Source organism: Durio zibethinus, chromosome 25, assembly GCF_047325235.1.
Source record: "Durio zibethinus cultivar Kanyao isolate XHJ-2024 chromosome 25, ASM4732523v1, whole genome shotgun sequence".
In the NCBI taxonomy this organism is placed as follows: Eukaryota; Viridiplantae; Streptophyta; class Magnoliopsida; order Malvales; family Malvaceae; genus Durio; species Durio zibethinus.
The window spans coordinates 4,911,853-4,928,084 of record NC_143186.1 but is presented as its reverse complement, the minus strand read 5'-3'; the positions used below and the strand labels follow the sequence as shown (position 1 = coordinate 4,928,084).

Below are 16,232 nucleotides of genomic sequence, written 5' to 3'. Positions count from 1 at the left end.
ATTCCTCAGAATTGAGAAGAAGCTTTTTCCTATGTCATGAAAGCATGAGAAGACTTTATTAAATGGCTTGGTAAAGCAGTTTTTGTCTGGTGAATTGATTACTTGTAGTAGTTGTTGAAGGGCGAAATGTTAAGATATGAAACTATAGTTTCATCTATATGTTGAACCACTTAGATGATCATTCCATCAGGGTGGTTGGAACTACAAGAGCTTTGTCTCTACATCTCTTGTCGGCTGGCTCAACCAAAGTCCTCCAACCTTCAAAATTCACATATACATGGATTAAGAGCTCAAAATTTTCTCAGTAAATTACTAAAGTAGGAAAAACAATGTCGAGAAGAGAAAATGTAATCAAGTGCCAAGTTTCTAGTAATGGAATCAACAGCTGCCTAACAGATTGAAAACACTGCAAATAAGAGTAACTCGAGACTAAAAATATCCATCGCAGGAAGAAAATTATGGACGAACCTTGGCTGCAGAGACAGGTATTTGATAACACGCAGCTGCGTAATGTTCAAAATTAATCCACCCCCAGTGAGTTCCTTCCATGTCCACTCTTTTTGAGATACTTGAGTGCTCCATGGTGCCAACGGAATCAGTATCCATAACTGCAGGTGTGGGTAAGAACAAGTGCATTTATCTAAGACTTTTACAGAGCATATAAACGAAAGGTGCTTTTGAAAGCCTAATTCCCATAATATGAAAATATTAGTTCGCTTATAAGAACAAAATCTCAAATAAATTCAGGAAAAGAAAAATAATTGCTAAAGGTTCAAAATGTTGTCGTAGATAAGGCCAAAGATAATTGAGTTGAACTTGAAAATTGCCCTCATCATTTTAGATGACCCTGTAATCAATGGCAGATTCATGATTTTTTTTTCTATTGTCATAGAAGAATAAGTCATCATGGCAATGAACTTCAACATCTTTTATATGTCAAGTTAAATTTCAAATTTTCTCATATTTTTATACACCAAACATGTTCATTGATGTAGTAAAAGTAACTTACATTGCTAATAAACTTTGCCCTAAACCATGTTGTATGTGCATCATGAGTTGGAGGAATGACTTTTATTCCATTGGATAGAGAAGAGGAAATCTAACCCTTTTAGGAACAGTTTAAACATAACAAAGTTAGATACATCATTCTGGCTTCTTAACTCAAAATGAGAATAAAAAGGAATGATAAAGATTTATAATACATATTCTACATGCATATCATGATAAAAATGCACTTCTCTCTAACAAAACTACAATTTTGAACCAAGCATCATTACTTATTAATTCTGCAGCATGGCAATGGTCTATGCAAAGTGCCACTGATGCAATCCCTAACATTCACATGTATCTAACACTTAAAACTTCTATTTTTTTTCTTGTAAGAAGCAAAACATATACATGAGTTACCTTCAAAGTAAAGAAAAGTATCAAAAATAGTGTCAAAAAAATTTCACAGAAAAGATGTTGACTTCTCACCCAAAAGTTATAGCCTTTATACTACCATGAATTAACTGCAGTATATTCTCAATCCCCGTGGGTCATAATAAGAAATCTCTTAAGCTTTCTAATAAACAAAAAATATAATCAAGAAAGTTGTCAATGCAAGGGAGCCATTAAAACCAAACATGTGTTCCTTCTTTCCCTATTTTTATGTGGAAATAAGAGTAGCAAAAGATTTTGGTACCATTCTATATCATCGGATCAATAAAAAATTATTATGAAAGGCAAATGAAACAATCCTTAAGCAGAAAAAAATCATTAATGGATTATGGTAAATTTATATTGTCTCTAAAAGTTCAACATACATACATTGGAGGCAATTCTAATTGATCAATTATTCAAAAACTGAACACATAAAGTAATAAAAGTTAACTTAGCAATACTTCTCAAACTATTAAAAGGAAAAATTATGGATTTATCTTAAACAATTACCTAGATGTACTAACAAGCTTTTGTTTGGTTATATATGCAACAAACTATTGTAAGAAAATAAGTTAAATGTTTGAGAACACTTTACCTTTTTCAGGGCGCGAGCCAAGTTAAATAAGAGACAATTGATATATGTCAGAATAAAATGTCAAAAGGAAATGCATAAGAGTTCAAAAGGCATCAGAGTTTGTCATTGATAAACTGCATAAGTAAAAATAAAATGATATGGAGTCAATCATAACCCTGAACCATTGTAAATTAAATCAACAAATTTATCAAATCATTGCTTAATATTCAAATTAAAGCAATTCCCCGTTCATGTTACTTTATAATTGAATGAAAAACACATTGTATAACCAAACTCATTGTTAAATAAAATGGAACGACTCTTGAACAAATATCCAAAAGAAAATGATTAAACCTTCTTTTTGAAAGCAGGCAATTTGTTAGAACATGAGATATTCCTTTGTAAACAATCACGTTGTGGTATCTCCTTTGAAGCATGTCTATCCATTATGCAAACTAAATCAGCAAACTTTGATAGAGTATGAGGATAGATAAAACGAAGTTTCTTGGATTTGCATTCACAAAGGTGTCTCCAATGCTGCATGATACACAAATGCAGTTAACAAATCAAAATAAAACATGGAAATTGGAAAGTATCAATGGTAAAGGAGGACTACAACATGGGACAATCACAAAGCACATTCATAAATTCTAAACTCCTATCCGTTTCAAGAATTTAGCCTCAAAAGGAAGTACTAACATTGGGTGGCTGAAAAACCATCAGAATGCTTGCATTACTAAAAATCTCATCATTTATATACGAAATGCATTAAGCTTAAATGCATGAAGCTTTTATATGTATAAAGTTTCCAGCCATCTAGCATAAAAAAAAACTAACCTCAATAAATATGGCCAAATAAAATGAAAAAGCTATGAATCCTGAAATTCTCTTTTGAAAGTATAGATAGTGAATTTTGCAAAGGATGGCCAAGCAACAAGAATTTAAAATAAAGTATAGATAACTTACATATAATGCATGTTAAATACTACAAAAGTCACCAAAGGAGATTTTCTCTTCAGTACCCACAAATGAAGGAGATTCCTATGTTGAAATGGAAATGATCTTATTATGCCAATTTTCCAAAGCCTCTTTCTTATGTTCTTTCTTTATATATTTTAAGTAATTCTTAAGCTTATGCTTTGCTATCCCAATCATTCTACTCGAAATCAAACAACGCAAATGCTTCTTTATAAGTTTATAACAAACTAAAATCCTAACTTTAAATTGGGAAAGTAATAAATTGAAAAATTATAAAAACTTACCAAAATTTAATCCTCGAGAGTAAGATCTAGGGAATGCAATGCAAAATTTCCTAGCTTCTGAGAAAAGGCGAGCATAAAATTATCATATAAAAGGTATCTAGGGTGACAAAAAAAATTGATCGCATGCTTTTGGAGAAACGTGGCATTCCATATAGTCCAAATAGTAAACTAACATGCTCAAAATGCATGAGTTTAATAAAGCACAACATAATAAAAAATATAAGCAACAACATGAATGACAAAGAAGAAGATGATTAGATAAACTTACCAGCTCAAATGCTTCATACCATATTTCAAATCCCAAATTATTTTTTTGTTTTCCTCCCACTTGATTCATTGCAAAACAAACTTTTTTTTGGGCTTTCGTAATGGGTTTTTTCAAAACAGGACATATATTGTCCCTTATGTTTAATAAAAAAGGAAGTCTTTTGTTTTTTTTCCTGGAAAACGCCAAGATGAATTGAGGGAAGGAAAGGAGATGAGAACATTTTGAACGAAAGAAATAGATATTCGCAAACATACACCAATGCGCATTTCATTCAATCCTCCATTACTTTTCACTGTTAAATACCGGTTGGGTCCTTGCGCAGCTGACATAGCATAAAATGGAATCAGAGAAAAACAGAATTGTAGATTACAAACAGATAAACAAATAAACAACTGCATATTGAGTAAAAGAGTATGCTAAACAAAACAAATGTTCCAAAAGAAAAGGGATATTCTTCCAACAGAGTACAAACTAAACAAAATAATCTAACACCGAGTCTTAATCAAATTTTCAGTAATTTCTCTTTCAATATAACAAAATTATCTGCGAGATAAAAAGTGTAATAATCCTATCGTTATCATTGAAAGTAGTTTCCACTATGTTTTGCACCGTAATAAAAGTTTTAAAGTGTTTTGGTTATTTAATCATAATATTTTGAATGAGAAAACACTAATTAAACAAATTTGAAGTGCAAAAGGAAAATTGTTGAGAGTAGCAACTAAAGCTATACAATAATTTTATAAATTATAATTAAATAGCATTAAAGTTAGAATAAATAAGAGACCAAGAATCTTCCAAGTTTTAAAAGAAAATAATAATATTAATAATAATAATCAGTTAGATTATCACTTGGAAAAGAAACGGAAAATGGCTAATTAAAACGGGTTCAGACCCATACCCGGATCAGCATTCAAGTCCAAACCCACGTTTTCCTTCTTCTTCTTGTCGCCGTTTACCTGATCAATGTTCCCTTCCAAATTCAGGGACTCCACCTTCCCAGTTGCGTTAAGTTGCCGATATCGCCGTTAGCCTTCTTGAAATAATTTACCTCCATGTGCATCTTCCTGAGGATCGCGAAGATTTCCTCCGCCTCCTCCTCTGTCACGGACGTCCCCCCCCCCCCCCCCCCCTCCCCATTATCGGCCTCTATCGCCCTCTTGTTAGATCCTCCCAGAAGGGCGTTGTTCACGTTTGACTTTTCAAAATAAGAATAATGCCTAGATGGTTGTGAATTTGGGTATATAATTTCAGTAAGTGTAATAAGACAATGTCCCATTTTTCAAAAGCCTCAAATATAACCACCCATCAACAGAAACAGAAGAAATATTGAATCGCAGACCTGGAGAAATTGAGCTTGAGGTTGGAATTCGTGGGAGATAATTGGGATGTGTTGGTCTTCCACAATGTTACCAGCAATGAAGACAAAAATGAAGATTGAGAAAGCAAAATGAATAGATTGCGTAAAGTGTAAAGGTCACGTGAAAGTTTTGAAAGGGTTAGGTAAGAGCTGGTAAGACAATTGTTTTGCTGTCTTTCATTTGCTTAAAAGAAATTTTAAATGGCCAAAAAAAATAAAAAAAAAAAGCAACATTCGGGTTGGTCAGTAGACTACGTTTTCCAAATTAAAAACGTAATCTTAAGCTCTAGAAGTGTTTTCGCTACGATTATGAATCAATTCACATAAATCAATTTATTTATTTATTTTTATTTTCTAAAACATGTTGTTTTCTCCTAAGCCAAAGAATAACCGCACGGGCTTATTTTTCCCCTTCAAATCTTAAAATATGCAAACCAAACCCCACTTAAAAATTCTTTCTCTACCCTAGAAAATTGTGACGCCGAAACCCAACAGAAATTGTTGTTTCATTCTTTATTAAAAATAGCCTTTTTTTTTTTTTGGTCATTTTCCTCATAAGAGAAAACCAGCGCCCCATACGACATCGTTTTGCTGCTGCATCAAAATTTGTGTTCGTTTTACTTTCTATACCTGCAACAGGATAAACCTAGTATTTCAAATTCTCAGAGGTTTCTCTCACTTTCGCTTCAACCAAACATTGAACCGATCATTCTCTGTCTCAAACAAAAAAAAAAAAAAAATTGAAGTTATCATGGATCAAGAAGGACAAGGAGAAGAAAAATCTCCAACTCTAATTGACAAAAACTTTCCTCTTTTCTCCAGACCCCGCAAAACCAAACCCAATACAACCCCTAAACCCTCTCAAAACCCTAATCCCCAAGCTTCCCAAATCGAAAAGTTTTCCTACTCTTCAGCCGCCACCACCGCTGCTTTCTCCGAGCTGGGCCTAGGCGAATGGGCAATCCAAACATGCAAAGAACTCGGAATGCGAAAGCCCACGCCGGTCCAAACCCACTGCATACCCAAAATACTTGCCGGTCGTGACGTGCTGGGGATTGCCCAGACAGGAAGCGGCAAAACGGCGGCGTTTGCTCTACCAATATTGCACCGTTTAGCGGAGGATCCATATGGGGTTTTTGCGCTGGTGATCACCCCGACGAGAGAGCTTGCTTTTCAGTTGGCTGAGCAGTTTAGAGCATTGGGGTCTTGTTTGCATTTGAGGTGTTCGGTGGTCGTGGGTGGAATGGATATGATTACGCAGGCGAAAGCCTTGGTTTCGAGGCCACATGTGGTTGTGGCTACCCCTGGAAGAGTTAAGGTTTTGCTGGAAGAGAATCCTGATATTCCTAAAGTCTTTCAAAGAACTAAGGTAAATCCCCATCTTCCTTTTTATTTGTTATTTTTTCATAAGGTCATAGCGTGCAGATTGATTACTGTTGTTCTCTAGTGTATGAATATGCAGTATGATGATTTCAAAATGACACTGATAAATTTGGGAATGAGGGATGAAACATTTAAACTAATTGACTATGTATATGTTTCTATCTTTCAAGTTTATCCAGTTAGTGTTATAATTGTTAAAATCTAGGAAAAATTAAGATGTTGGGTTTAATAAAAATTTCCATTTGTAGTTAATTTTCTATAAAATGATTTTGAACACTTTGTTTGCTATTCAAAAATCTGAGGATAAGATGCCTGGTTATATGATGGGATTAAGGAATATAGAAGGTTGTCTACTCAATGTTTCTTAAGTTTGTGATTGAATCTAAATTATTTTGTATTCATTGCTTATTATTAGTTGACTGGAAATTTTGATTATTTTCAGGAGGAAATTGTGATAAATTTATTGGGAGTAAAATTGTTAGTGAATTGTCACATAGAGTGATTGGAACAGGATACTTCCTTCGACCTACCCTTGATAGCCATGCATGAGTTAGCAAAGCAGGATAAGATTGTTGAGATCGTATGTCTTACTACATGCCTTTTTTAAACCCTCCGTGATAAATAAATAAATAAATAAACTCTTTTTTAAATTGTTCCTCATTTGCATATTCCTTGTGATTATTGTTATTATTTTGTTTTAGTTTTTAGTTTTGGACGAAGCAGATAGAGTTTTGGATGCTGGCTTTGAGGAGGAACTAAGGGTGGTTTTCCAATGCTTGCCAAAAAATCGGCAAACTTTGTTATTTTCTGCAACAATGACTGGTGACCTGCAAACACTGCTTGAGCTTTCTGCCAACAAGGCATACTTCTATGAGGCTTATGAAGGCTTCAGGACAGTTGAAACGCTTAAGGAACAATATATTTTTATCCCAAAAACTGTGAAGGATGCTTATCTTGTACACATTTTGTCTAAAATGGAAGATATGAATATCCGCTCAGCCATTATATTTGTCTCAAGATGCAGGTATCAAACCTTTGGAGTTATGCTCTGATTATTTTATTTATTTATTTATTTTATTTTGAGAATCAGTATTTTTTTTTTCTTTTTTTCTCATCATGCTAATAGCTTCTATTTTGGTTCAAGTTGGGTACAACATTCCAACTAGTAGATGTTACATTAGTTGTGTTCCTTTTTGTAGATAGTATCTTTGTCAGAAATTATTTGAAGTCAACCTTCATTTTCATTTGTCTATAATTTCCTGGTTCTTTGATCTTCCTACCCCTCCTTTTCCTCTCTCCTTCTGATATACCATGCAGTATCTTGTGAAAATTAATTTCAACCAGTGGTGAGAGTTTAAAATAAATAATAATTGGAGTAAAGCTTGATTTTCAGCGGTTTCATCGTTAATGAATGCAGTTGGGGAAACTATATACTGTGATGCTAGAGAACTTTGGAAGCATTGATAGATGTAATTAGGATGAGATATATTAAAGTTTACCACAGTAAGGCTCCTGGACACACCTTCGTTGTATTGTGAAATTACTGAAAAACTTTGTGTGCTAATTTTATGACTCTAAACAAAAATCAATGATTAACCAGTACTATGAGAAGACTACACATGGCCGTGATAAGCCCCTAATCTAGGAATTAAAAATTTGAGGAGTTATATCATTGTTGTGGTTACATACAAATAGAAACTTTCTAACTTTGAGCTGTGTCATGAACTCATGATCCTGCTCTAGTGCAGAATGGGGGAGAGAAAATTATTCTCCCTCCAGTTAAATAAACTTGCTATCAAAGAATTAGATTTTGTACTAGCATGCATACTGCTCTGAAAATGGATTACCTAAAACCTTTCCATTGGACAAGGTAGAGTTACAAACTGCTTTAAGAAGAGCTAAACTCACCATCCGAAACCTTAATAACAGTCATGGTCTTAGTAGTAGGAAAACTAGGAGATAGAACATAATGTTCAAACTTCAAAGTACTGTTATAATGTAATATAACCTCCATGTTAAAAACAGAACTGTTTTTCAAATGATCAGGAAAACTAAACAAACATTAAGTCCAAGTTTTTGGAGGATTGCAAATGTTTCAGTGGTTAGGTAGGCAATTTCTTGGAAGGATCAAGTAGACATTAAAGATGAGTGCGAAATATGATACTATCCTTTCTCTAATTATTCATTTTATCTTTTCATCATAACTTCAAGATGGAGTTCGGGAAAGAAAGTGAAGCTATCCTATCAGTATTTCTTACTGGTGTTGAGCTCAAGGCTCTTTTCTATCTCAGTAGGTTATAGGGATTAATGAATTGAGAAGACCTTTACCTTGTTCTTTTCTTTCACTCACATTTCTCTGACCTGTCTCCCAATTCTGGTACACTTTTGCTTCTTGTTGGTTTGTAGTCTGTTTCTCTCTATTTTCTATCTCTTTCATTGCCCTGTTCTGCATCTTACTTAGGTATAGAATCTTTGGCATGGACATTTTGGCCTTTTTTATGTTATTTTCCTGAATTTTTGCAACAATTGGTATGGTTATGTTCTTTTTACCATTTTATCAATTCGATCCTGCAAGACATGCTTTTTCCTGGCAGGTTTTGTAGGGTAGGTTTGCTTTCTTATTACAATAAATATTTATTTTTGTATATATTTTTATTTTGACATTTTCCTCTTATTCTTTAAAATATGGGACCAGAGATTGTCATCTTTTAAGTTTATTACTAGAAGAGCTTGAAGTGGAGGCTGCAGCTTTGCATTCATTAAAATCACAGGCTCTAAGACTGTCTGCGGTGCAGCATTTTAAATCTGGACGAGTTTCTATACTGCTCGCTACTGATGTTGCTAGTCGTGGTTTAGACATTCCTGCTGTTGATCTTGTCATAAATTATGATCTTCCAAGGTCCTATTCATTAAGGATTTTGCTTAATTGTTAGTTTCTCTAAAGTTTGCTGTCAAACTAATATTTAGCTGCCACCTTTCAGGTATCCTAGAGATTATGTTCACCGTGTGGGGCGAACTGCTAGGGCTGGCAGAGGAGGATTGGCTGTGAGCTTTATTACTGAGGTTAGTCTGAAGTTGTGCTTGACATTGAAACTGGCATTTTTCATGCTTTCGGAGTGCTACCGGACCCTGAAGACCAGCTTAGAAAGGTTCTTCTGTAAATTTTAAAGAATACAAACTTTAGAAATGAGAATTTTCTAGTGACTTGACTATTCCATTCCTTGCTTGTTAGGAATTCACCTGTTTGCCTTCAAAATTGTAAAGACCTTAGATTAGTGATTCCTTTTACATATACAATGCACTGAAGGACTAGTACGCTCCTTTGCATGTGTTTTATGCCTTAAAGAGGATTGTCACATCTATAACATAATCAATAGCTGATATCCATACGTGTATTCCAACATTTGCTCTGTATGTGGTCACTGCAGAATTTCTATTTAACATATGTTTGTCGGCAGATAAGGAAGCAACTTAACAGAAATTGATTCAAAATTAGAACCTGCGTATAAATAAACCCTTTTTTTCTCCCCTCTTTCTCTTACTCTCCGGTTGAAAACTTACTGAGAAAAAAGTGTCTGTCGCCTCCTTTCTTCTCTATCACCACCCTCCATGCCAATTCATTTCTCTGTGTATAAAGTATGTAACATGGTTTATGGAATGTCTTCTATTTTTCTGATCTAATAGAGAGGCATTTAGAAGTATGAGGTTTCTAGTTTTGCATTTGCTTGATTTGCTTACTAGAGTTGTAATGTGCAGAATGATGTGGATCTTGTTCATGAAATAGAAGCTGAATTGGGGAAACAGTTGGAAAAATTTGAATGCAAAGAGAATGAAGTCCTGTCTGACTTCACAAAGGTATGATCTGTTAGATTCTTCTTTTAGGTAGTTTTTATACTTAAATTTTGGAGCTATTCATTTAGACAACTGACAACTCTCAACCTTGGAATAATTGGCTGTGCGAACTGCATATGCATCTGCACCTAATGCTCTTAGAACTGGTAAATCCTGTTAAAACTGTGCAATAGTATGCCTTAGGGTGTTGTGTTATTGTTTTAGGAATCAGAGCTTGTCCCACTGAATTATCTTGAGAGGAATAAAATAATTCTGCTTGTGTGGAATGATGCCTCTGCTCCACATATTGATGCTATTAGGTCTGCCTTTTAACTCATTAACTCTACTACCTACATATGAATATGTGCTAAGGAAGAGGAAGCAAATGTAGCACATATAATCTGAATTTAAAGGACTAATAACTTGTGCTGTTTTCTCGCTTTCGAATTTGGCATTTCTAGAGTTTGTATTCGACATAGTAGTGTCTGGTGTTAATATGATTCAACTTAAACAACACAGTTGTTCAGTAGCTTATGCGAGTTAGTATCAAATTGGCAGGTATGTAAGGCTAAACGTGTTGCAACAATGAAGATGATGGATGATGGCTTTGAGGAGAAAGTGAAAGAACGTAAAAAGCACAAACTCAAGACACTAGCAGACAAAGGATTATTGAAGAAAAGGAGTAAAAAGAGAAAGCGTGATAAATCTGCAAAAAATAGTGATCGGTGATACTGATAGAAATCTTATATATTCTCAACGCAACCCTCACCATCTGCACTCGATTCTGTAAACTTGAATGCAGTGGAAAGTGATTTTTTTTTTTTAATATATCCATCGTCCCTGTCATGAAAAACCCCTTTTGTTCTTTAGAATACTTGTCGAATATAAATTCCTAGTGGAATTTTTTTTTGTATTATTATGTCTCATCTATTAAAGAAAATCTTTTTAAAGGAAAATAAATAAAATAAGTTAACAAATTTCTTTTGGGCTAAATACCAAATTTAGAGTTAAATATATAGGTGTTGTGCATTTCAGAATCAATTCTATTATTTAATCTAAATCAGTACACAACATTTACGAGTTATCTTAAATAAAGATTTTTTGTGACGAAAGCATGACTGAAAAATGCACTGTGTTGTAAAGTCGGTTAAGTGACGGGTGGCAAGAAAAATATCAGTTAATAGTGACAGTGGCCCGAAAAAAGATACACTAGTGTGCATTTCCAAGTGGAAAAAATTATCTTTTTTTTTAATCAAACTTTTTTTAGCCAAAAAAGTTCGACTTTTTTTTTTTTTAATTTTATTTTTTCTTTTCTTATTTTGCTCCTCTCCGTCTCTCTAATTATTCATATTCAGTTGGAGAATTCGACGTTGCTATGCTTTTTGGCGTCTTCAGCCGTTGTTCCTCAGCCATAAAATTTATTTTATTTTATTTTTAACAAAGCAACCTTTATTTTCCAAACAAACGACAAAATAACCTTATGTCTCAACCTCCGTCTCCATCATAATTGTTAACGGTATTTAATGATAAAAAAATATAGTGATTTTTTTCTTTTTTAGAAATCTTCACTAAATAATTAAAAATATTTTTATTATTTATGTTGATTTAATATATCAGATCAATTAAAAATATTCAACATTATATTAGCTCAACATTATCTTTATTATCCTTTGACGATCTCCTACAACTTACTTATAAATATGAAAGTCCAAGCATTATTAAGATAGATGGATCCTACCCTTTTTGCTCCTTCTTACTTTTTTTTCGACCTAAATTTTTTTTTACTTATGCCTCAAAATGCAAATGTAGGAAATACACCCTGCCTTTGTTTCTAAGTATCATTTTCTTTTATCTTTCTAGGAAAATTTTAAAGTCAAAGTTCGACACCAACGTTTGGGGTGCCAGGTAACAGACTATTATTTCATTAGTTGAGCATAAAACGATGCAGTCACAGAAGAGAACCTTAGAGGAAAGAGAGACAACCATCTTAGTTGGAATAAAAACCCACCATAATCAACATTCAGTATAATCGACCTAACCACAAATGGGCTCGACCATGAAATAATTTCAAGCCCTAACCAAACAAATACAGGCTCTCAAGCAAATGTTACAAACCATAACCCCATCCTAAGTTTCAAAAGTACCTAACTTAGTCACTCTTAACCAAGGAGTCGCTATCAAACAATCGAGTTACAAAGAGGTGGAAGCCTTCTCGATCTCTAGAGAAGAGGAGCACACAAGTTCAGCCCACCATTACCCCAGCCATAATTCAACACAGGCTACGATCAAAAAATTCAAACAAACAAACCCTGAACCCCAACCAAATAGAGATTTAGAAGCTTGGATATAAACATGAAAAAAGAGCTAAAAATAAAAATAGTAGCTTTTGAGGGTGAGCTCAAGTTCTTGGAGACTTCACCCTTCATCAAAGAAATTGACAGAGCTATACCTCCCAAAAAATTTAAAATGCCAACCTTGAAAACCTACATTGGTACTTCTGACCCCTTCAATCATTTGAAACTTTATAGAACTAACATGATGATGCAAGAGGCAGACGAAGTGCTAATGTACAAAAGCTTAGCTACTACATTAAACGGTGCAACTTAGCCTTGATATAACAGCCTGGAACTGAGGTCAATCACAATGTTCAAGGAACTTAACCATTCTTTCCTATCCAAGTTTATGAGTAATTGAAAAGCAAAAAAATTGATCTTAAGTCTGATGTTAATCCACCAAGGATGAAATAAAACTCTAAAGAGCTATGTCACGTGTTTTAACATGGAAGCTCTGTAGGTTAAAAACCTAAAACAAACAATCATTGCCATCATCTTGATAAGTAGACTCAACAACAAAGAGTACCATCCAAAGTTGACATTATTGCTAGAATATCCTAAAACTTTGGCGATGTTCTACTAATAACAAATAAGTACATAAATGTTGAAGCTATGATTAAAACTAGCTGAAGTGAAAAAGGCTCATTCCACCTCTTTGATCGTAAGAAAGATAAAGATTTCTACGATCTTTCCTTAAGAGGGAGACGACATAAGGCTAGAAGCCTCATTAAAGAAAAAAGTTACACTACACTATAATGAATACCTTTTGATAGAGGATTTTAATGCAAATTGAAAAAAACCTCAACTTCAGATGGCACAGAAAATAAAAAGAGATATAACCAAAATATGTGCCTTTTACAAAGATATAGGTCACAACATTAAAGATTGTGTCAACCTAAAAAATAATATTAAAGCTATGATAAGACAAGGTCAATTGAAAAGATTTATGGGATAGATAATATAAGACCAATCTAAAATAGACTACAGGCAAGACCAAAGAACATCCATCTTAGGTAAAGAGGGAATAGTAAAACATAAAAGAACAGAAGCTTAGAAAGATGAGCTGATCCAAGAAGAGGGTCGAACTGATAATAACATGGCAATTGTCAAAGTGATTAATGTGATCACTGGAGATAGCTCCATCATAGCCAAGAGGAAGTTTTACTTAGGCATGGTTATAGTGGTAGGCACCTCGACAAAAAAAAAAAGACTAGAAAGATAAGCTGATCTCATTTAACTCAAAAGATCTTGAAAAAATTCAATAGCCATATGATGATCCCATAGTGATCACAGTCTTAGTGTACAACTATGTAGTCAAACGAATTCTATTTGATAATGGGAGTTCGACTAATGTCATGTACTATGACTGTATGAAAAATATAGGGATTAGTGAAGATCAATTGAAGCCGATCATCATAACACTTATAAGGTTTGAGAATGGGCAAGTACCAATAAAAGAAACCATCAAACTTTTAATCTTCTTAAGGAGTGAACTAGAGACTATTACTCAATTATAGAATTCATGGTTGTAGACATCTCATCAGTTTATAACATGATATTAGGTCAACCTAACTAATCTGTTGTGTGGCTTGTAGGTTCGGCTCTCAATTTGAAAGTGAAATTTTTAACACCCAAAAGGTTGGAGAGGTATAGAGAGACTAATTCATGACGCAACAGTGTTATGTCACAACAATGAAAGGTAAGACTGGGAAGCAGATGGGCAATTCGATAGAAGCTGAGGTCAAAAGCAAAAAAAAACAACCATAAAAAATTGACAAGAAGGAGACAGTCACCAATGAGAATACAAAATGTAAGACCAACCTGACATAAGCACAATCTTAAGCCATTTCGAGCTCTTAAGCTCTATCAAAAGAAAACTTTTACTTTTATTTTTTAAATTTTGAGGTAACACCAAAGACAATCGAGCTTTTAAGTTGGTGTAAGCAACCATATGATACTTGGACCAAGCTAATACGCTAGCCAAAACATAGTATGAAATGAAAAATACATGCCAATTTTGCTACATACATATTTAACAAGTTATTCATAGTATACTAATCATCACATTAGGATCTGTTTTCATAGAAAATGATTCAAACTTAATTGAACAAAAATAGATAATTAATTAAAGTTGGACTTAGACGAAAATCGACCTGAATCAATTAAGTACCTCATAACAATTTTGTTTTGGGATAACATCTTTCAAAAACACATGCAGATTGGAGTTAAGCTTCAATATAAGGATCAGTTAATTCAACTCCAAAAAGATAATGTCGACCTGTTTGCTTGGATACCATCTGAAATGCTTGGTATTGATACTGAAGTGATGGTTCATAAGCTGCACACTAATCCTGAGGTAAAACTAGTTTAGGAAAAGAAAAAAAAATTTACCTTTGAAAGATAATAGGCTATTGAAGAGAATGTTAACAAATTATTATGAGCTAACTTTATCAGGAAGGTCTACTACCCTGAATGGATAGCCAACGTGGTCATGGTCAAAAAACACAATGAAAAATAAAAAATGTGTGTTGACTTTACTAACCTAAATGAAGCCTACCCAAAAAATAACTTTTCTCTTCTTACCATAGATTGACTGGTGAATGATAGTGTCAAGTATGGCCTTTTCAACTTTATGGATGCCTATTCTAGTTATAATTAGATCAAAATGCTAATGGACAACAAGGAAAAATAACCTTTATCATTGAAAAAAGCCTTTACTATTACAAAGTAATGCCTTTCAGATTGAATAATGTAAAGGTGAACTACTAAAGGTTGGTAACAAGGTGTTTAAAAACTTGATTAGTTGTAACATAGAGGTATATATGGATGACATGATAGTTAAGAGTAAGAGTTTGATCGAGCATCTGAAAGACCTCAAAGAGACTTTCAGCATTTTGAGATAGTATAATATAACGTTCAACCCTAGCAAATGTGCTTTTGAGATCACATCGAGTAAATTTCTTGGTTACATGATCAATAAAAAAAAGATTAACGTGAACATAAAAAAAGTTCAGGCAATCTTAATATGAAAGAGTTCACTTTGGTAAAAGAAGTACAGAGGTTAACTAGCAAAATAACCGCACTCAATCGATTCATGTCCAGGTCAACAAAACGATGTTTGCCATTTTTTAAAATCCTCAAAAACATCTTTGACTTCAAGTGGACTTTTTAATGCTAAAAAGCTTTTGAAAGACTCAAAGAGTTTTTATCCTCTCCACATATTCTATCCAAGCTAATACTTGTGAGATCTTGTACCTATATGTAGCTAGCACAGACCAGGTCATTAGCTTGGCCTGATCCAAGAGGAAAAACAATAAAGACTAATCTATTTTATAAGTAAGGTACTGATAAGACCAGAGACTAATTACAAAAGCATAGGAAAGCTAGCTTATACCATCGTCACCTTAGCCAAAAAACTCAAATCGTATCTCCAATCTCACACAATTTATATACTGATCGACTAGTCATTGAGATAAGTCTTACAGAAGCTTGAAATGTTAGGAAGGCTAATTAAATGGGCAGTGGAGCTTAATGAGTTTAACTTACATATATTACCTAGGTCGGCCTTAAAATCATAGGTAATGGCAGACTTTGTCATAGAACTTACCTTGATACATTTTCAAAGACAATTCGAGAAAAAGAATGAAATATTATATAAAGATAATTGGAAATTTTATGTTGATGGATCAACCACAAGCCATAGTAAAGGAGCTAACCTTATTCTAATAAGTCTAGAAGCATTATAATACCTATACGCCTTGAGGTTCAAGTTTAGGGCATCCAATAATAAGGCTAAAAAATA

General features: G+C 33.7%; 1 protein-coding gene and 1 long non-coding RNA gene across 3 annotated transcripts; one reads left to right on the top strand and one right to left on the bottom strand.

Annotated features, from left to right (window-relative positions):
• Positions 1 to 32: 32 nt before the first annotated feature.
• LOC111276083 (uncharacterized) lies at positions 33 to 4,779 on the bottom strand. The gene is made up of 7 exons (XR_016333695.1): positions 4,425 to 4,779; positions 3,527 to 3,848; positions 2,351 to 2,533; positions 2,018 to 2,130; positions 1,010 to 1,105; positions 469 to 608; positions 33 to 258 (listed from the first exon to the last, which is right to left on the bottom strand). It is a non-coding gene; the product is annotated as an uncharacterized LOC111276083 (long non-coding RNA).
• A 413-nt stretch (positions 4,780 to 5,192) lies between these two features.
• Positions 5,193 to 11,090, top strand: RH36 (RNA helicase 36). 2 transcript variants are annotated; one of them, XM_022861859.2, is made up of 6 exons: positions 5,193 to 6,252; positions 6,968 to 7,290; positions 8,962 to 9,165; positions 9,248 to 9,329; positions 10,023 to 10,121; positions 10,656 to 11,090. In XM_022861859.2, the coding sequence occupies exons 1-6, from the start codon at positions 5,635 to 5,637 to the stop codon at positions 10,824 to 10,826; spliced, it is 1,497 nt and encodes a 498-aa protein (XP_022717594.1). In that variant the 5' UTR covers positions 5,193 to 5,634; the 3' UTR covers positions 10,827 to 11,090. The 2 variants fall into 2 exon arrangements, 1 of the variants encoding a protein (XP_022717594.1); XR_016333694.1 differs by having other exon boundaries at positions 5,509 to 6,252; positions 9,248 to 9,415; positions 10,656 to 10,795.
• The last annotated feature ends 5,142 nt before the right edge of the window (positions 11,091 to 16,232 follow it).

Bases quoted from the DNA above. Each gene is read 5' to 3' on its own strand.
- RH36 (XM_022861859.2), top strand. From the start codon at position 5,635: ATGGATCAAGAAGGACAAGGAGAAGAAAAATCTCCAACTCTAATTGAC. The intron at 6,253-6,967 runs GTAAATCCCCAT...ATTTTGTTTTAG, and splicing joins AAGTCTTTCAAAGAACTAAG to TTTTTAGTTTTGGACGAAGC. The intron at 7,291-8,961 runs GTATCAAACCTT...ATATGGGACCAG, and splicing joins ATATTTGTCTCAAGATGCAG to AGATTGTCATCTTTTAAGTT.